This window comes from Electrona antarctica (genome assembly GCF_951216825.1).
Source record: "Electrona antarctica genome assembly, contig: scaffold_266, whole genome shotgun sequence".
NCBI classification, from domain to species: domain Eukaryota; kingdom Metazoa; phylum Chordata; class Actinopteri; order Myctophiformes; family Myctophidae; genus Electrona; species Electrona antarctica.
The window spans coordinates 70,001-91,212 of NW_027638029.1; the positions used below are offsets into that span (position 1 = coordinate 70,001).

General features: G+C 46.0%; 1 protein-coding gene across 1 annotated transcript in view; it reads right to left on the bottom strand.

The window, feature by feature from the left end:
* LOC306918448 (alpha-1,3-mannosyl-glycoprotein 4-beta-N-acetylglucosaminyltransferase B-like) overlaps window positions 1-21,212 on the bottom strand; it is an 88,649-nt gene that overhangs the window by 45,598 nt on the left and 21,839 nt on the right. Inside the window, exons 2-3 of the mRNA XM_079531349.1 lie at window positions 7,919-8,059; window positions 2,553-2,777 (exon numbers count right to left, since the gene is read on the bottom strand). Coding sequence (XP_079387475.1) covers window positions 2,553-2,777; window positions 7,919-8,059 — 366 coding nt within the window. The remainder of the gene's footprint in view (window positions 1-2,552; window positions 2,778-7,918; window positions 8,060-21,212) is intronic.

A 21,212-nucleotide genomic window follows, 5' to 3' on the forward strand; every position in this document is an offset into this window, starting at 1 on the left:
AAACGTTTGTTGCAAAAACATGCTTTCTGGGGATACATTACTTACACATGATCACAGGGGTGACTTGCCATTGTAATTGGCTAACTACATCAGTGGGAGGGGCCTACACATTTGTAGGTATGTCTAATCAACGTATGCATCCAGTGCCTGACACCAACTCACCCCAACTCAACTCAAACTGTATTCATATAGCACCTATCACAACCACCAACTCAACTCAAACTGTATTCATATAGCACATATCCCAACCACCAACTCAACTCAACTGGGGCAACTCAACTGGGGCGACTGTGGCTCAAGAGGTAGCATTTGGTTTTTGGGGGTCGGTCAGCTGACCTGAGGGGTCTCAGCGGAACATACCGGTCAATGAGTTCACCCGACTGATTAGGCCTCAAAATACATACATCAATAATAGGATCTGTTACCTCACTGTACCCATACTGTACATCATTTGGCGTTCATTATTTCAACGGGTAAGGACTAGTAAAATAAAACAGTTTTTCTCCTCTCCTGAACACTTAGTCTTGTTTTCTCCTGAACACTTAGTCTTGTTTTCTCCTCTCCTGAACACTTAGTCTTTTTTCTCCTCTCCTGAACACTTAGTCTTGTTTTCTCCTCTCCTGAACAGTTAGTCTTGTTTTCTCCTCTCCTGAACACTTTGTCTTGTTTTCTCCTCTCCTGAACACTTTGTCTTGTTTTCTCCTCTCCTGAACAGTTAGTCTTGTTTTCTCCTCTCCTGAACACTTAGTCTTGTTTTCTCCTCTCCTGAACACTTTGTCTTGTTTTCTCCTCTCCTGAACAGCTAGTCTTGTTTTCTCCTCTCCTGAACACTTAGTCTTGTTTTCTCCTCTCCTGAACACTTAGTCTTGTTTTCTCCTCTCCTGAACAGCTAGTCTTGTTTTCTCCTCTCCTGAACACTTAGCCTTGTTTTCTCCTCTCCTGAACAGTTAGTCTTGTTGTCTCCTCTCCTGAACAGCTAGTCTTGTTTTCTCCTCTCCTGAACAGCTAGTCTTGTTTTCTCCTCTCCTGAACACTTAGTCTTGTTTTCTCCTCTCCTGAACAGCTAGTCTTGTTGTCTCCTCTCCTGAACAGTTAGTCTTGTTTTCTCCTCTCCTGAACAGTTAGTCTTGTTTTCTCCTCTCCTGAACAGTTAGTCTTGTTTTCTCCTCTCCTGAACAGCTAGTCTTGTTTTCTCCTCTCCTGAACAGCTAGTCTTGTTTTCTCCTCTCCTGAACAGTTAGTCTTGTTTTCTCCTCTCCTGAACACTTTGTCTTGTTTTCTCCTCTCCTGAACACGTTGTCTTGTTTTCTCCTCTCCTGAACACTTAGTCATGTTTTCTCCTCTCCTGAACACTTAGTCTTGTTTTCTCCTGAACACTTAGTCTTGTTTTCTCCTCTCCTGAACACTTTGTCTTGTTTTCTCCTCTCCTGAACACTTTGTCTTGTTTTCTCCTCTCCTGAACACTTTGTCTTGTTTTCTCCTCTCCTGAACACTTTGTCTTGTTTTCTCCTCTCCTGAACACTTAGTCTTGTTTTCTCCTGAACACTTAGTCTTGTTTTCTCCTGAACACTTAGTCTTGTTTTACAATTTACAATTTACAATTTAGGCATTTAGCAGACGCTCTTAATCCAGAGCGACTTACATTAAGCAATAACAAAAGCATGGCATACATCACATATATAAAAAGTAGTTATCATGAATCATGCGTAGACTAAGAACGTAACAGTGGAGTATCTATGTAAACTATACATACTATACTATATAATATATTATACATGTGTACTATAAAGTGCTATGACTACATAAAGTGCAATTCTAGAGCTGTCTACGTAACAAGCTATAAGTCTGTTTAAAATACTATCTAAGTCTACATAATGTGCTATCTAAGGGGCTAGGCTAGGGCAAGTGCTACGGGCCACGGACACTTAGTCTTGTTTTCTCCTCTCCTGAACAGCTAGTCTTGTTTTCTCCTCTCCTGAACAGCTAGTCTTGTTTTCTCCTCTCCTGAACAGTTAGTCTTGTTTTCTCCTCTCCTGAACAGTTAGCCTTGTTTTCTCCTCTCCTGAACAGCTAGTCTTGTTTTCTCCTCTCCTGAACACTTAGCCTTGTTTCCTCCTCTCCTGAACAGCTAGTCTTGTTTTCTCCTCTCCTGAACAGTTAGTCTTGTTTTCTCCTGAACACTTAGCCTTGTTTTCTCCTCTCCTGAACAGTTAGTCTTGTTTTCTCCTCTCCTGAACACTTAGGCCCTTTCCCAATTCCCCCCTTCTCCATGGCCCTTAGCCCTTCCCCTTGCTGATGCGCGTTCACGTGAGGAGGAAGGGTTATCTCCAGCTAAAATCCCTAAAACAAAAGAAAGCAGCAAATGAAAAAAAAATAACGCCCATATTTTACTTTCTAATAACAACCTAAAACATGAACCTTGGTTGAAAAAAACTAAAGTTGTCCTTTAACCGGCCATGTGTGTGTGTGTGTGTGTGTGTGCGCACGGGCGTGTATGCGTGTATTTGTGTGTGCGTGCGTGTGTGCGTGCATATGTGTGTGTGTGTGCGTACCTCCAGTGCGCGCCCCCCCCAGCACCACGTTGGGGGTCAGGCTGTCCTCGTTGAGTGACAGGTGAGGCAGGTAGAAGTGGGCGTCGATCTGTAGCCGGGCCCCGCCCACCACTGACAGCATGTCTCCTGGCGTAGACGTGTTGCTGCTGCCGGCAGTCTGGTTGCCAGGTTGGGTGAGGCTGTGGTTGCCAGGTTGGGTGAGGTTGTGGCTCTGGGTCCTGGGACCTGGCAGTAGGGCATTCACTTCTAGTCAGTTTTACTAGTTGACTAGTTGCCTAGTTGTTTAACTACCTAATATGTAAAACAATTCAATGAAACAAATTAAATGTACAAATATTTATTTCCAAAAAAGGTTTTTTGTTTATGGTTTTTGGAAATAAATATTTGTACATTTAAAAACTGTGTACATTGGTGACTATAACTATAATCTACCTGATCTTGAGGCCTACAAAATCGAGAAAAAAACTCGTACCAACAGTACCAACAGGGTCGACTAGTGGATTTACTAGTCGACTAGTTAACTAACCCAACTAGTTAACTTACCCAACTAGTTAACTTAGTTACTAGTCGACTAGTTAACTTAGTTACTAGTCGACTAGTTGCTTAACCCATTTAGACCTGACGACGATTCTACATGTCTTCTAACATAAAAAACCCATGTTTCTATATCAGTGGTTCTCACAGGGTTAAAACCCCATGTTTCTATGTCAGTGGTTCTCACAGGGTTAAACCCCATGTTTCTATGTCAGTGGTTCTCACAGGGTTAAAACCCCATGTTTCTATGTCAGTGGTTCTCACAGGGTTAAAACCCCATGTTTCTATGTCAGTGGTTCTCACAGGGTTAAACCCTATGTTTCTATGTCAGTGGTTCTCACAGGGTTAAACCCCATGTTTCTATGTCAGTGGTTCTCACAGGGTTAAAACCCCATGTTTCTATGTCAGTGGTTCTCACAGGGTTAAACCCCCATGTTTCTGTGTCAGTGGTTCTCACAGGGTTAAACCCCCATGTTTCTGTGTCAGTGGTTCTCACAGGGTTAAACCCCCATGTTTCTATGTCAGTGGTTCTCACAGGGTTAAACCCCCATGTTTCTATGTCAGTGGTTCTCACAGGGTTAAACCTCATGTTTCTATGTCAGTGGTTCTCACAGGGTTAAACCTTATGTTTCTATGTCAGTGGTTCTCACAGGGTTAAACCTCATGTTTCTATGTCAGTGGTTCTCACAGGGTTAAAACCCCATGTTTCTATGTCAGTGGTTCTCACAGGGTTAAACCTCATGTTTCTATGTCAGTGGTTCTCACAGGGTTAAACCTCATGTTTCTATGTCAGTGGTTCTCACAGGGTTAAAACCCCATGTTTCTATGTCAGTGGTTCTCACAGGGTTAAACCTCATGTTTCTATGTCAGTGGTTCTCACAGGGTTAAACCCCATGTTTCTATGTCAGTGGTTCTCAGTTCTCACAGGGTTAAAACCCCATGTTTCTATGTCAGTGGTTCTCACAGGGTTAAACCCCATGTTTCTATGTCAGTGGTTGTCACAGGGTTAAACCCCATGTTTCTATGTCAGTGGTTCTCACAGGGTTAAACCCCCATGTTTCTATGTCAGTGGTTCTCACAGGGTTAAAACCCCATGTTTCTATGTCAGTGGTTCTCACAGGGTTAAACCTCATGTTTCTATGTCAGTGGTTCTCACAGGGTTAAAACCCCATGTTTCTATATCAGTGGTTCTCACAGGGTTAAAACCCCATGTTTCTATGTCAGTGGTTCTCACAGGGTTAAAACCCCATGTTTCTATGTCAGTGGTTCTCACAGGGTTAAAACCCCATGTTTCTATGTCAGTGGTTCTCAGTTCTCACAGGGTTAAAACCCCATGTTTCTATGTCAGTGGTTCTCACAGGGTTAAACCCCATTTTTCTATGTCAGTGGTTGTCACAGGGTTAAACCCCATGTTTCTATGTCAGTGGTTCTCACAGGGTTAAACCCCATGTTTCTATGTCAGTGGTTCTCACAGGGTTAAACCCCATGTTTCTATGTCAGTGGTTCTCACAGGGTTAAAACCCCATGTTTATATGTCAGTGGTTCTCACAGGGTTAAAACCCCATGTTTCTATATCAGTGGTTCTCATAGGGTTAAAACCCCATGTTTCTATATCAGTGGTTCTCACAGGGTTAAAACCCCATGTTTCTATATCAGTGGTTCTCACAGGGTTAAAACCCCATGTTTCTATGTCAGTGGTTCTCACAGGGTTAAACCCCATGTTTCTATGTCAGTGGTACTCACAGGGTTAAAACCCCATGTTTCTATGTCAGTGGTTCTCACAGGGTTAAACCCCATGTTTCTATGTCAGTGGTTCTCACAGGGTTAAACCCCATGTTTCTATGTCAGTGGTTGTCACAGGGTTAAACCCCATGTTTCCATGTCAGTGGTTCTCACAGGGTTAAAACCCCATGTTTCTATATCAGTGGTTCTCACAGGGTTAAAACCCCATGTTTCTATGTCAGTGGTTCTCACAGGGTTAAACCTCATGTTTCTATGTCAGTGGTTCTCACAGGGTTAAAACCCCATGTTTCTATGTCAGTGGTTCTCACAGGGTTAAAACCCCATGTTTCTATATCAGTGGTTCTCACAGGGTTAAAACCCCATGTTTCTATATCAGTGGTTCTCACAGGGTTAAAACCCCATGTTTCTATATCAGTGGTTCTCACAGGGTTAAAACCCTATGTTTCTATATCAGTGGTTCTCACAGGGTTAAAACGCCATGTTTCTATATCAGTGGTTCTCACAGGGTTAAAACCCCATGTTTCTATGTCAGTGGTTCTCACAGGGTTAAACCTCATGTTTCTATGTCAGTGGTTCTCACAGGGTTAAAACCCCATGTTTCTATATCAGTGGTTCTCACAGGGTTAAAACCTCATGTTTCTATGTCAGTGGTTCTCACAGGGTTAAACCCTATGTTTCTATGTCAGTGGTTCTCACAGGGTTAAACCTCATGTTTCTATATCAGTGGTTCTCACAGGGTTAAAACCCCATGTTTCTATATCAGTGGTTCTCACAGGGTTAAAACCCCATGTTTCTATGTCAGTGGTTCTCACAGGGTTAAACCTCATGTTTCTGTCAGTGGTTCTCACAGGGTTAAAACCCCATGTTTCTATATCAGTGGTTCTCACAGGGTTAAAACCTCATGTTTCTATGTCAGTGGTACTCACAGGGTTAAAACCCCATGTTTCTATGTCAGTGGTTCTCACAGGGTTAAAACCCCATGTTTCTATGTCAGTGGTTCTCACAGGGTTAAACCCCATGTTTCTATGTCAGTGGTTGTCACAGGGTTAAACCCCATGTTTCTATGTCAGTGGTTCTCACAGGGTTAAAACCCCATGTTTCTATATCAGTGGTTCTCACAGGGTTAAAACCCCATGTTTCTATGTCAGTGGTTCTCACAGGGTTAAAACCCCATGTTTCTATGTCAGTGGTTCTCACAGGGTTAAAACTTCATGTTTCTATATCAGTGGTTCTCACAGGGTTAAAACCCCATGTTTCTATATCAGTGGTTCTCACAGGGTTAAAACCCCATGTTTCTATATCAGTGGTTCTCACAGGGTTAAAACCCTATGTTTCTATATCAGTGGTTCTCACAGGGTTAAAACCCCATGTTTCTATGTCAGTGGTTCTCACAGGGTTAAACCTCATGTTTCTATGTCAGTGGTTCTCACAGGGTAAAAACCCCATGTTTCTATATCAGTGGTTCTCACAGGGTTAAAACCCCATGTTTCTATGTCGAGGACCCCCAGAATTATATGTATTTGGCCACCGACCCCCATCTGAACATATGTTGTTCCAGGAACCCCAAAGAAGCAAGGCTTTGAGTTAAAAACGTTCTGAAAGAATATATATATATATTCAAAGATTTGCGCCGCATTTTCACGTTTTTTTCAAAAACAGCAGACCTACAAGCTCGTGGCGCGGCACTCGGTTCCGCGCTTCGAGCTTGTAGATTTGCTATTTTTAAATGGCTAAAGTATAACATAATGCTATAAACACCAAAAGGGGTTCCTGCCCCAGAATGGGTTTTAATCTTAACCCTACCTGGCAGGGTGTCGGTGAGGTTCTGGTTCTGGCTCAGCTTAATGCCCTACCTGGTAGGGTGAGGTTCTGGTTCTGGTTGTGGCTCAGCTTAATGCCCTACCTGGTAGGGTGAGGTTCTGGTTCTGGTTGTGGCTCAGCTTAATGCCCTACCTGGCAGGATGAGGTTCTGGTTGTGGCTCAGCTTAATGCCCTACCTGGCAGGATGAGGTTCTGGTTGTGGCTCAGCTTAATGCCCTACCTGGTAGGGTGAGGTTCTGGTTGTGGCTCAGCTTAATGCCCTACCTGGCAGGATGAGGTTCTGGTTGTGGCTCAGCTTAATGCCCTACCTGGCAGGATGAGGTTCTGGTTGTGGCTCAGCTTAATGCCCTACCTGGCAGGGTGAGGTTCTGGTTGTGGCTCAGCTTAATGCCCTACCTGGTAGGGTGAGGTTCTGGTTGTGGCTCAGCTTAATGCCCTACCTGGTAGGGTGAGGTTCTGGTTGTGGCTCAGCTTAATGCCCTACCTGGCAGGATGAGGTTCTGGTTCTGGTTGTGGCTCAGCTTAATGCCCTACCTGGCAGGATGAGGTTCTGGTTCTGGTTGTGGCTCAGCTTAATGCCCTACCTGGCAGGGTCAGGTTCTGGTTGTGGCTCAGCTTAATGCCCTACCTGGTAGGGTGAGGTTCTGGTTGTGGCTCAGCTTAATGCCCTACCTGGCAGGATGAGGTTCTGGTTCTGGTTGTGGCTCAGCTTAATGCCCTACCTGGTAGGGTGAGGTTCTGGTTCTGGTTGTGGCTCAGCTTAATGCCCTACCTGGTAGGGTGAGGTTCTGGTTCTGGTTGTGGCTCAGCTTAATGCCCTACCTGGTAGGGTGAGGTTCTGGTTCTGGTTGTGGCTCAGCTTAATGCCCTACCTGGCAGGGTGAGGTTCTGGTTGTGGCTCAGCTTAATGCCCTACCTGGTAGGGTCAGGTTCTGGTTGTGGCTCAGCTTAATGCCCTACCTGGCAGGGTGAGGTTCTGGTTGTGGCTCAGCTTAATGCCCTACCTGGTAGGGTCAGGTTCTGGTTGTGGCTCAGCTTAATGCCCTACCTGGTAGGGTGAGGTTCTGGTTCTGGTTCAGCTTAATGCCCTACCTGGCAGGGTCAGGTTCTGGTTGTGGCTCAGCTTAATGCCCTACCTGGCAGGGTGAGGTTCTGGTTGTGGCTCAGCTTAATGCCCTACCTGGTAGGGTCAGGTTCTGGTTGTGGCTCAGCTTAATGCCCTACCTGGTAGGGTGAGGTTCTGGTTCTGGCTCAGCTTAATGCCCTACCTGGTAGGGTCAGGTTCTGGCTGTGGCTCAGCAGCTGCTCCAGAACTCGGCCCAGCTCTCTGCTCACGTTCTGGGCTGCAGCCTCGGCCTCCAGGAGGCGGAGATACAGGACCTCCACCCCGAGGTCTACAGGGGGAGGGGCTGCGGGGGAAGGGGGGGGGGGGGGATATACACAATGTAGGCGTTTATCAGACACTCTTAATCCAGAGAGATTTACAGTAAGCAAGAACAACACATGGTGATACATCACATACATAGAAATAGAACAATAGAACAACACATGGTGATACATCACATACATAGAAATAGACCAATAGAACAACACATGGTGATACATCACATACATAGAAATAGAACAATAGAACACCACATGGTGATACATCACATACATAGAAATAGAACAATAGAACAACACATGGTGATACATCACATACATAGAAATAGAACAATAGAACAACACATGGTGATACATCACATACATAGAAATAGAACAATAGAACACCACATGGTGATACATCACATACATAGAAATAGAACAATAGAACAACACATGGTGATACATCACATACATAGAAATAGAACAATATAACAACACATGGTTATACATCACATACATAGAAATATAACAATAGAACAACACATGGTGATACATCACATACATAGAAATAGAACAATAGAACAACACATGGTGATACATCACATACATAGAAATAGAACAATAGAACAACACATGGTGATACATCACATACATAGAAATAGAATAGAACACCACATGGTGATACATCACATACATAGAAATAGAACAATAGAACACCACATGGTGATACATCACATACATAGAAATAGAACAATAGAACAACACATGGTGATACATCACATACATAGAAATAGAACAATAGAACAACACATGGTTATACATCACATACATAGAAATAGAACAATAGAACAACACATGGTTATACATCACATACATAGAAATAGTCATCTATAGGATCATATGTGAGAGACGGAGCGACAGAGAGAGAGACAGAGAGAGAGAGACAGGCAGGCAGGCAGGCAGGCAGGCAGGCAGGCAGGCAGACAGACAGACAGACAGACAGACAGACAGACAGACAGACAGACAGACAGGCAGGCAGGCAGACAGGCAGACAGGCAGGCAGACCAAAGGCACAGTGTGTAAATGAAAGGGTTAAATGTCACATGGTTAGCAGACAGGATGTGGTGTTCCGTGTTTCCTTCTAGGAACCGAGGTGTATGAAATGGAGGTAAGGTCAAAGGTCACCGTAAGGTCACCAACGTCTTTTTTGCCATCACGCAATTCCAGACGGCAGATTTGTCGCACCACGGGAGCCAAACTATACCCGGAAGTTCGGCAGAATGCACTGGAGTCAATGAGAGCTCAGTAACCAGCTCTATTTATACATAAACTAGAAACTTTCTCCTCTCTCCTACAACCACCACCCCCTCCTCCCTCCTCGTCCCTCCTCCCTGACGATTTCGCCAACTTCTTTGACAAGAAGGTGAACGATATCCGATCCTCCTTCCCTCCTCCCCCGGCTGGTGCCCTGCGCACTACCCACACCCGTCTGCCTGCCACCCCCCCCTCTCTACCTTCATCTACTCCTCTCCCCCCCCCCCCCCCATCCCCTCTCTATCCCACTTCTCTCCCCTCTCCCCTAACGAGGTCCTTCTCCTTGTTACCTCTAGTCGCCCCACCTCATGCTCTCTGGACCCGGTCCCATCCACTCTGTTGCAGTCTATTGCACCTGAACTTCTTCCCTTCTTAACCCACCTTATTAACACCTCTCTGACATCTGGCTACTTTCCCTCTACTTTCAAGACTGCCAGAGTCACCCCCCTCCTGAAGAAACCGACACTTGACCCCTCTGAGATCAAGAACTACAGACCGGTTTCCCTTCTATCCTTCCTATCTAAAACTCTCGAACGTGCTGTCTTTAAACAACTGTCCTCCTATCTCCACCAGAACAACCTCCTGGACTCCAACCAGTCTGGGTTCAAAGTGGGTCACTCGACAGAGACTGCCCTGCTGGCAGTGACGGAGTCGCTCCATGCCGCTAGAGCGAACTCTCTCTCCTCCGTCCTGATACTCCTGGACCTGTCTGCAGTGTTCGACACGGTGAACCATCAGATCCTCCTCTCCACCCTCGAGGGGATGGGTGTCTCAGGCTCTGCACTCTCCCTGTTTGCATCCTACCTGACGGGTCGCTCCTACCAGGTGATGCTGAGAGGGTCTGTGTCAGAACCACACAGGCTCACAACTGGGGTTCCCCAAGGCTCGGTTCTGGGTCCTCTTCTTTTCTCTCTCTACACTACATCTCTGGGTGCTGTCATCCACTCCCATGGCTTTTCCTACCACTGCTATGCCGATGACACCCAGCTGATCCTCTCATTCCCCCCCTCTGATACCCAAGTGGAGGCACGCATTGCTGCTTGTCTGGCTGACATCTCGGCGTGGATGTCGACAAACCACCTGAAGCTCAACCTGGACAAGACCGAGCTGATGTTCCTCCCGGGGAAGGGCTGTCCGCACCGAGACATGGCCATCACCATTGATAATGCTGTGGTGACCTCAACTCCGACTGCGAAAAATCTGGGTGTGACCCTGGACGATCAACTGACGTTCTCTGCAAACATCGCATCAGTGACAAGGTCCTGCAGATTCCTCCTCTACAACATCAGGAGGATTCGCCCCTTCCTCACGGAGAAGGCAGCCCAGGTGCTCATCCAGGCTCTCGTCATCTCCCGCCTGGACTACTGCAACTCCCTCCTTGCTGGTGCTCCGGCATCTGCCATCAGACCTCTGGAGCTTGTTCAGAAAGCTGCGGCTCGTCTGGTGTTCAACCGCCCCAAGTTCTCCCACACAACCATCCTTCTCCGTTCTCTACACTGGCTCCCCGTAGCGGCTCGCATCCAGTTCAAAACCCTGGTGTTAGCCTATAGGGCAGTGAAAGGAACAGCTCCTTCCTACCTCCGGGCTATGGTCGATGCCTACACCCCTGCCCGACCACTTCGGTCTGCCACCTCGGGGCGACTGATTGCCTCGTCACTCAAGGGTCCTTCTGGCCGATCCACACGGTCACGACTCTTTTCTGTTCTGGCCCCACAGTGGTGGAATGAACTTCCCACTGATGTTAGGACAGCAGAGTCACTGCCCATATTTCGCCGCAGGTTGAAAACCCACCTCTTCAGGAAACACTACCCTTCCTCTCTGCCTGACCTACTTGTTGTTAACTAGTTGTACGAACGCTTGTTTTCTATTGTTGTATTGTTTATTGGATCTTGTTTAGTCGATACACTTAATTGTTTTAGCTCATGCTCATTTGATTTAGCTATTTTGTCTCATCTGTTTAAGGAAATAGGTAGCTGATATATTGCACTTTTACCTTACTCTTGGTTGCTTGTTTTTGCAGAAAATGCACTAAAGACTTCTGGTGATTAGTAGTTTTTGTTCCCTACCTATGTTGAATACACTTATTGTAAGTCGCTTTGGATAAAAGCGTCTGCTAAATGACTGTAATGTAATGTAATAATGTAACTGCACTCTGTCGAGTGTCTACTTGCTTATTGCACACTAGTAGGCCATAAATGGCCTACTAGTGCGCAAGCAGAGCACGCACTAGTGTTGAAAGATTATGATGGTAATTACTTATAAGCTTGTTTGACGTCACACTGGAACACGTCATCGTTAAGTCACCGTCAACTATACCCTGGCACTGGTACATATATTTAACACGTCATTATGCTCATGTGTCCATATGTGTGTACATGTATATATGTATGTATATTTACTTTTCTGAGTGGTTGGTGGTATAATGTAATCGGCTGGGTCAATTGACACTGAAACGTATCATCATCGTCAACCAATTATACCCTGGCATTGGTACATAATCTAAATCACGATTCACGGAAAACATACCTGCACGGTCAGCTTCCGTATGTCCGTATGACATCATATCACGTGCATTCTAAGGGACATTTGTACATATCTTCATCACGCCATGGGACATATGCTTCGTAGCATGACAAAAACACACCTGTGCGGTCAGCTTGGGGCCAGCATATGACGTCATAACATGTGCTGGCCCCAAACATCGCACCTGCCCGAAAACATGACTTGCACGCTCTGCTTGCGCACGTAAATACACTGGAGTCAATGAGAGCTCAGTGACCAGCTCTATTTATATATAAAATACACTGGAGTCAATGAGAGCTCAGTGACCAGCTCTATTTATATATAAAATACACTGGAGTCAATGAGAGCTCAGTGACCAGCTCTATTTATATATAAAATACACTGGAGTCAATGAGAGCTCAGTGACCAGCTCTATTTATATATAAAATACACTGGAGTCAATGAGAGCTCAGTGACCAGCTCTATTTATATATAAAATACACTGGAGTCAATGAGAGCTCAGTGACCAGCTCTATTTATATATATAAAATACACTGGAGTCAATGAGAGCTCAGTGACCAGCTCTATTTATATATACAATACACTGGAGTCAATGAGAGCTCAGTGACCAGCTCTATTTATATATAAAATACACTGGAGTCAATGAGAGCTCAGTGACCAGCTCTATTTATATATAAAATACACTGGAGTCAATGAGAGCTCAGTGACCAGCTCTATTTATATATAAAATACACTGGAGTCAATGAGAGCTCAGTGACCAGCTCTATTTATATATAAACTAGAAAAAGTGCCCTTCTGGGCACAGGTCTCCACCAGTGTGTGTGATGTTTGGCAAAATGTTTAGGAGTAATACGTGTGTGTGTGTGTGTGTGTGTGTGTGTGTGTGTGTGTGTGTGTGTGTGTGTGTGTGTGTGTGAGTGAGAGAGACGCAACTTGGCCTGTTGTAGCGCCACCATGAGGCTGATTTGAAAACTGTCAAGTGGCATTTCTTCCTCAGCCTAGTAGGAATATGCATGCACAGTTTCACCGCAATCGGACGCTGCGTTGAGTAGTTGTGGCGATTTGTACAAAACGGGTACAAAGCGGGCTACTCCTGAAAAGTTTAGAAGCCAATCGTAGCCAATGAGGGTGGATTAGGAGAAATCAAACAAACCCCTCTTGATCCGACATGACTATGGAGAGCATGTGTACTGATTTGCGTGAAATTTGGATAAAATTTGAAGGAGTAATATTAGAAAATGTGTTTTACATATGTCGGCCTCCTGGTGGCGCTATAAAGAGCAGATGTGAAAAATTCCAGGCAAAGGTTTTTCCTTGGCCTCTAGGGAGTTTGCATACAAAGTTATCCACAGATCCATGCAGTTAGAGGTAAAAACACTTTCCGGCCAGTTATAGCGCCACCATGAGGCTGGGTTGAAAATGTTCATTTGGCATTTCTTCCTCGGCCTAGTGGGAATGTGCGTGCACAATTTCACGGAAATCACTCGATGTGTTCATGATTTGCACCATTTTGTTTAAAACTGAGCACTTTGGAAGCCAATCTTAGCCAATCAGGATGGAGTCTGAGAAATCTGAAAGACCTGTTTCGTTGAATGGCTCTAGAAAGACTGTGTACCAATTTGTGTGATGTTTGGACAAAATCTGTAGGTGTACTGTCCAAAAACTTGTTTTGCACAAAGCGGCCTCCTGGTGGCGCTATAACAGGCCGTTCTGGAAATTCTGGGGCAGAGGTTCATCGTTGGAATCCAGGGAGTGTGTGTGCAAAATTTGGCATCAACCGGGTTAACGGTGCCAGAGATTAGCTGTTCACAGACGGACGGACGGACGGACACACGGACACACGGACGGACGGAGTGCAAAACATACTCTCTCCCCATGCCTTCGGCCTGGTGGAGACAATGAAAATAAATTAACAGACAGAAACATAACAGCAACTTAATGACCCTGTTCAGCCAGATATACCTGTCTCTTCTGTCCACTGGCTGTCCCTCAGTTGATGACAACTCCACACGTATCCCCCCCCCCCCCCCTCCACACACACAGATAACCATCGGCGTGGCCTACAAGGACCTGGACCGCAAGAGCTCGGACGAGCAGAGCCGCCTGGGCCGCAACGCGTCGTCGTGGTGCCTGTACTGGTCCGGGACGGGCTTCTCCTTCTGGCACCGAGGCCAGGAGACCCTGCTGGGCTCGCCCAAGGCCCAGGCCCAGCTCATTCACAGGTATAGGGGGGCGCGCTATCCAAAATAACATACAGTACACAACGGCCAGGCCCAGCTCATCCACAGGTATAGGGGGGTGGGCGCTATCCAAAATGACCGTAGAAGTACATTGAACGCACACGAGCGCGCCGCTCACCCCAAAACACACTCTTTCCCCCATTGTTACCCGTGGTGGACCCCTCGCCCACCACAGGGGCGGCGGTGGCTCAGGGGTAGAGTGCCTGGATGGTAACCGTAAGGTTGCCAGTTCGAACCCGGGCTCCCCCAGAGTTAGTGTCGAAGTGTCCTTGAGCAAGACACTGAACCCCTAATTGCTCCCGATGTGCTAGTTGGTGCCTTGCATGGTTTCCGCTGCCATCGGTGTATGAATGTGTGTGTGAATGGGTGAATGTAATGCACAATCTCTGTAAAGCGCCTTGGATAAAGGCGCTATATAAATGCACCATTTACCATTTACTTCGTTTTACTGACGGTAAAGGTGGTTGCACACCGGCCGCGTTTTTTGGAAAACCGATGGAGAAAGGCCGCTAAAAATCAGAATTCGCATCCGATTCGCGCCCGGTGTGTGGAGACCTTAAGGGTTGGAATAAGTTGAGGTTTAGTCATAGTTTTACTGAGGTTGTACGTTTAGGAATAAGGTTGGGTTTAGGCATAGCTTACTGAGGTTACGTTTAGAATAGGAATTCCAGGCGGTGACCGTTCCGAGTGTCGCCGGGGTTAACACGGGGCGAGCGTTCTTGTATTCGGGAATGGTATCCACAATAAATCACAGTAGGTTCCAAGTACAAGTACATTTCACTGCTTTACTCGAGTATCGACATTTTAAAGGAGCATTCAGTGATTTGGGTGATTTGGGGGAAGAAAACGGTCCGCCCTGGTAACAAGATGTGCACATGCACACGCTCTACAGTGAGGGAAGTACAACAGACCAACAGCACACACACCAAGGCCCGCCCCACTCGATCATGATTGGAGGAAGGCCCCTCTCATCCTGATTGGATGAAAGCTTTGCCGCCCAAAGCCCAAACCGAAACTAGGGTTTTTTGACCCCAGGGGCTCACTGGGGACAGGGAGGAACTCCTTATATGGTCAGCACACTTTATAGTAGGGAGGATTATACAAAAAATAAGTAAAAATAAGTGATATTTGAATTAAGTGAAATCACTGAATATACCTTTTAAGGTCTTAATTTCAACCCATTAAGACCTGAGGCCAATTCTACAAATGCCTTCTATAAGAACACGGCGAATGCTTTTCAATGAAGGAAAAGCATTGGCAGAATCCACCCTCATAGGTAGAATTAAACTTTGGTGTGACCGTGGTGCCCTAAATCAGTAACCTGACTCCGCCAGATTGCGGCAGTATTGACCTCACACGTTCACTCTTCCTACCTGCATCTGGTCTCTCTCAGAAACGCAGAAACGATGAACCGGAAGCAGTGGGACAAAAATCTGATATTCCCATATCATAATTTCGAGTTGTAGTCTTGTTAGGTTGTGTTTACTTTTGCAAAGCAAAGCAAAGTTACTATATTTACCCAGGGTAACTGGACTAAGCATCAGATACTTGTTTACAGCCAGGCCCTGCTCATAGAACATTTCATGGTAGTGGTTCAATGCCTTGCTCAAGGGAACTTCAGCGGTGGTAATTTTAACGTGCCGGTGTTATGGCAATCTGTGGGACACATGCTCAGGAAGACATAATAATGAGGCAACACAAGGATTCATAGTTTGGAAATATTAGGATTTACTCGAGTAAGGAGTCAAGAACTTACATGACCAATTCAATGCAACGGAAAACCCCAGTCTGACTCAAAAAGCTAACATAGGCTCACAGTCTTTATAGTTTCACTCCCACAAGAGACAACCCCCACATAGCCCTAAGGAATTTGGGACAGTAACAAAGTAACCAACCAGCACCACAGGGGTGTCACAGATAAGATAACATCAGAGTGCAACAAAGGGGTATTATTATATGTTTGCAGTCTAAATTTCTATGACACCGGTCCGGGGATACGAACTGGCGACCTTCCGGTATCAAGACCGCTCCGCAAACCATTCGGCCACACACGCTGCCACACACGCTGTGGCACAGCTTCAATATGTCACCAGTCTGGCGTTGATCCGCCTCTAGCGGCTCTATCTACGGCCCCATATCGCTCTGATCAGAACCGGTTGATCCCGCCTCTAGCGGCTCTATCTACGGCCCCATATCGCTCTGATCAGAACCGGTTCGGAGTACATCGTCTCTGCCCGAGAGAGTCCAGATGGGAAGCAGGAGGAGGAACTCACTACTGCCACCATCTGGCGGAGTCAGGTTACTAAATCAGTACAGTAGTTCTCAAACCTTTAGGTGCCAATAAGGACTCAAATTATATATATTTGGCCACAGACCCTCATCTGAAAATATTTTGTACCAGCTAGGGACCCCCTGGAACACTTTCAACATTAAAATAAGAAATAAGAAAAAAATGACATGTACAAGCTCGCAGCACGGCACAAAGTGACAGTGTTCACGGGTTAATGGGGACAAGTATATGTCCATGCCAATATGTTTACTCAAGTAGAATTTCACTTCTAACGCGGTATTTGACCCAGAGGTACGAGACCCAGTTCACTTCTAACAGAGTATTTCATCCACAGGTACGAGAAACCGTTTGACGGTCCTCTGTATCCAGGCTTCAGGTTCTGGACCGCGGTGGGATCCACCGTGACCATCTGCAAACTGGACTGAGCTTCAGGATGGAGAAACCCCTCCCTCGTATGTCCCACTGCATCCCGTTAGGATGGAGAAACCCCTCGTATGTCCCACTGCATCCCGTTAGGATGGAGAAACCCCTCGTATGTCCCACTGCATTCCGTTAGGATGGAGAAACCCCTCGTATGTCCCACTGCATCCCGTTAGGATGGAGAAACCCCTCGTATGTCCCACTGCATCCTGTTAGGATGGAGAAACACCTCGTATGTCCCACTGCATCCCGTTAGGATGGAGAAACCCCTCGTATGTCCCACTGCATCCCGTTAGGATGGAGAAACCCCTCGTATGTCCCACTGCATCCCGTTAGGATGGAGAAACCCCTCGTATGTCCCACTGCATCCCGTTAGGATGGAGAAACCCCTCGTATGTCCCACTGCATCCTGTTAGGATGGAGAAACCCCTCGTATGTCCCACTGCATCCTGTTAGGCTGGAGAAACCCCTCGTATGTCCCACTGCATCCCGTTAGGATGGAGAAACCCCTCGTATGTCCCACTGCATCCCGTTAGGATGGAGAAACCCCTCGTATGTCCCACTGCATCCTGTTAGGATGGAGAAACACCTCGTATGTCCCACTGCATCCCGTTAGGATGGAGAAACCCCTCGTATGTCCCACTGCATCCCGTTAGGATGGAGAAACCCCTCGTATGTCCCACTGCATCCCGTTAGGATGGAGAAACCCCTCGTATGTCCCACTGCATCCTGTTAGGATGGAGAAACCCCTCGTATGTCCCACTGCATCCTGTTAGGCTGGAGAAACCCCTCGTATGTCCCACTGCATCCCGTTAGGATGGAGAAACCCCTCGTATGTCCCACTGCATCCCGTTAGGATGGAGAAACCCCTCGTATGTCCCACTGCATCCTGTTAGGATGGAGAAACACCTCGTATGTCCCACTGCATCCCGTTAGGATGGAGAAACCCCTCGTATGTCCCACTGCATCCCGTTAGGATGGAGAAACCCCTCGTATGTCCCACTGCATCCCGTTAGGATGGAGAAACCCCTCGTATGTCCCACTGCATCCCGTTAGGATGGAGAAACCCCTCGTATGTCCCACTGCATCCTGTTAGGATGGAGAAACCCCTCGTATGTCCCACTGCATCCTGTTAGGATGGAGAAACCCCTCGTATGTCCCACTGCATCCTGTTAGGATGGAGAAACCCCTCGTATGTCCCACTGCATCCTGTTAGGATGGAGAAACCCCTCGTATGTCCCACTGCATCCCGTTAGGATGGAGAAACCCCTCGTATGTCCCACTGCATCCCGTTAGGATGGAGAAACCCCTCGTATGTCCCACTGCATCCCGTTAGGATGGAGAAACCCCTCGTATGTCCCACTGCATCCCGCTAGGATGGAGAAACCCCTCGTATGTCCCACTGCATCCCGTTAGGATGGAGAAACCCCTCGTATGTCCCACTGCATCCTGTTAGGATGGAGAAACCCCTCGTATGTCCCACTGCATCCCGTTAGGATGGAGAAACCCCTCGTATGTCCCACTGCATCCCGTTAGGATGGAGAAACCCCTCGTATGTCCCACTGCATCCCGTTAGGATGGAGAAACCCCTCGTAAGTCCCACTGCATCCCGTTAGGATGGAGAAACCCCTCGTATGTCCCACTGCATCCCGTTAGGATGGAGAAACCCCTCGTATGTCCCACTGCATCCCGTTAGGATGGAGAAACCCCTCGTAAGTCCCACTGCATCCCGTTAGGATGGAGAAACCCCTCGTATGTCCCACTGCATCCTGTTAGGATGGAGAAACCCCTCGTATGTCCCACTGCATCCCGCTAGGATGGAGAAACCCCTCGTATGTCCCACTGCATCCCGCTAGGATGGAGAAACCCCTCGTATGTCCCACTGCATCCTGTTAGGATGGAGAAACCCCTCGTATGTCCCACTGCATCCCGTTAGGATGGAGAAACACCTTATATGTCCCACTGCATCCCGCTAAGATGGAGAAACACCTTATATGTACCACTGCATCCCATTCCCATGTACTGTAGTTACTATTTAGTCACAAGCTCTTACTAATGGGAGTATTTTCAACCACTCCTCATATAATTGGTCCTCATGCTCATTATAATATGGTACTATTTCACTTCTATCTACTCACTCTGTGTCTCAGAGTAACTAGGACTGTGGCCACTTGAGAAACCTACCTGTCTACTCACTCTGACACCGCTTTTCCACCAAAATAACTTTGGTTCTAGAACTGGTTACGTTTTGATTCTCGGAAGTTGGAACCTTGGTGTTTCACTGAACTGGCGGCCATTTTGTTTGGTTTCAGTTCCATTCCGTCACATTGTGGCAGATCTGCTGTTTTTAGTCATTAAGAACAGGGGTAACGCGCTCATGCGACAAAGTAAAATAATAGGGTGTTATTCTATGGAAACACAGAAATAGATCAAACATGGAGATACGAGATGTCTGTCCCCTTGTTTTCTACTATATTTTACTGTCACTAACACCATAGGATCTAGAAATGATGGGCCCCTGGGCCACCGTCATGCAAAAGGCCCCCCTAGCTCAGGGGCCCATGGGCCTGAGCCCAACAGGCCCGTTGGAAAATCCTCCCCTGACTAACACGCTGGTGTCCTCACAGGGAAAACAGATGATCTACAAGCTCACAATTGTCACTTGACACAACCAATTATAAAAGGCTTTACAAAACCTTCTGGCCCTGACATCTGATCCTCTCGTATTGTAACCCTACTGTTAATTAGTTCTATGTTCTTTGGCCCGTAATGTTCAAGAAATGATATATTTGTTTTTGAATAAAGTAATATACATGAATATGTGTAATAGTGTGTTGTAATATGTTGTCCGACTGTGTAATTAATGGCTTAATGATAAAGCATTTACATATCGCATCAAATCAAGTAGTTCAGAATGACAAAAAACGAAACAAAAAAAGTTAAAGCTGTACTATGTAACTTTCCTCTTCTACCCCAGATTTGAACCAGGTTTCCTGCACAAAGTGCTGATATTTTTATTTACGATTGACAAAATACAACCACCCCAAGTTATATTGTATTAAAGGTTTCATGACGTTAATTTATTTAAATAAAAACAAAAAAGTTTTAATTTTTATTTTTCTGACCGCAATTACACCCAAAAAACTTGAACTTTGAACATTCAGTGGATTTTCTGTGGTCTGGAGATTTCTCTGGGGTTTGGAAGCCTTTTGAGCTGCAATGAAAACGGGCAAAACAGTGGCATCTGCTGGCAAATCCCATTGACATATGTGGGATTTGCAGGCTGTGACATCACAAACAGCAGGAAAATCAGAGCACTTGTTTGAACCAACATACGTATGTCACAATCCCTTTAACATACTCTACCATACATATTGCGTAAGTTATATTGTATCAATATACTCTACCATACATATTGTATTAACATACTCTACCATACAGATTGTATTAACATACTCTACCATACAGATTGTATAAGTTATAGTACCAGTAAGACGCCTGAGGGCGAGAAGCGACCTCACCCGAAAGGGCATGGGGGATCAGATCAACATATGAATTATGTACTGTCTTGAGTGTACAGGGTTTGATGAGGGCCCAGGTAGGGCTGGGCCTCAATTTTCGGGGCTGTTGAGAATTCTAGTTTTCGCGGCTAACTTTGGGACAGGCCCGTCTAGAGTTCAAATGGAGAGGTGACGTTGAAGAGGAAGGTTGGATGGGGAGGGATCAACATATGGAACGTAACAGGTCAGCTCCATATATGGAGATCTAAGTGTTTGAGGTTTGAGGCCAGATGTAGAGTTGCTGGCCAATATTGATGACATCGGGGATCTCCATCCCTGATGTCACGTGATGTCACGAGGCATGATCATGCCTGGGGTGACGGACTAACTAACTAACTGACAGGAAATGCACGTTTTCATAGACAATGCGAGCTGCGGTCGCAATTAACATACTCTGCCATACAGATTGTATGAGTTCTATTGTATTAACATACTCAACGGAGGATACCATATACGGAATGGACACAATTACATTGTATTCATTAAAAGAAAAAGTCACTGCCAACAACACTTATGAATACATAACGGGATAAAAGTTATGTCACTTTTCCACATGATAAAAATCAGCTTGCGACAAAAACCTGTCAATAGCCTGTTGAAAGGAGCGAGTAACACAAGCTATAGCGTTCTGATTGTTGTTATCGGTGGCCCACATTTTGAATGACTTCCTGGATATTATGCAACTCCTAAATCTTTCCTCCCGCCTTATATAACCCATTTCGACCTGAGGCTGATTCTAGCCTTCTAAAGTTTTCTGAAAAAAGAAACATGTTTCTATGTCGTTCTCAAACATGTTCATGTCAAGGAGCCCCAGAATGATATGTATTTGGCCTACATTTTCAAGATTTTT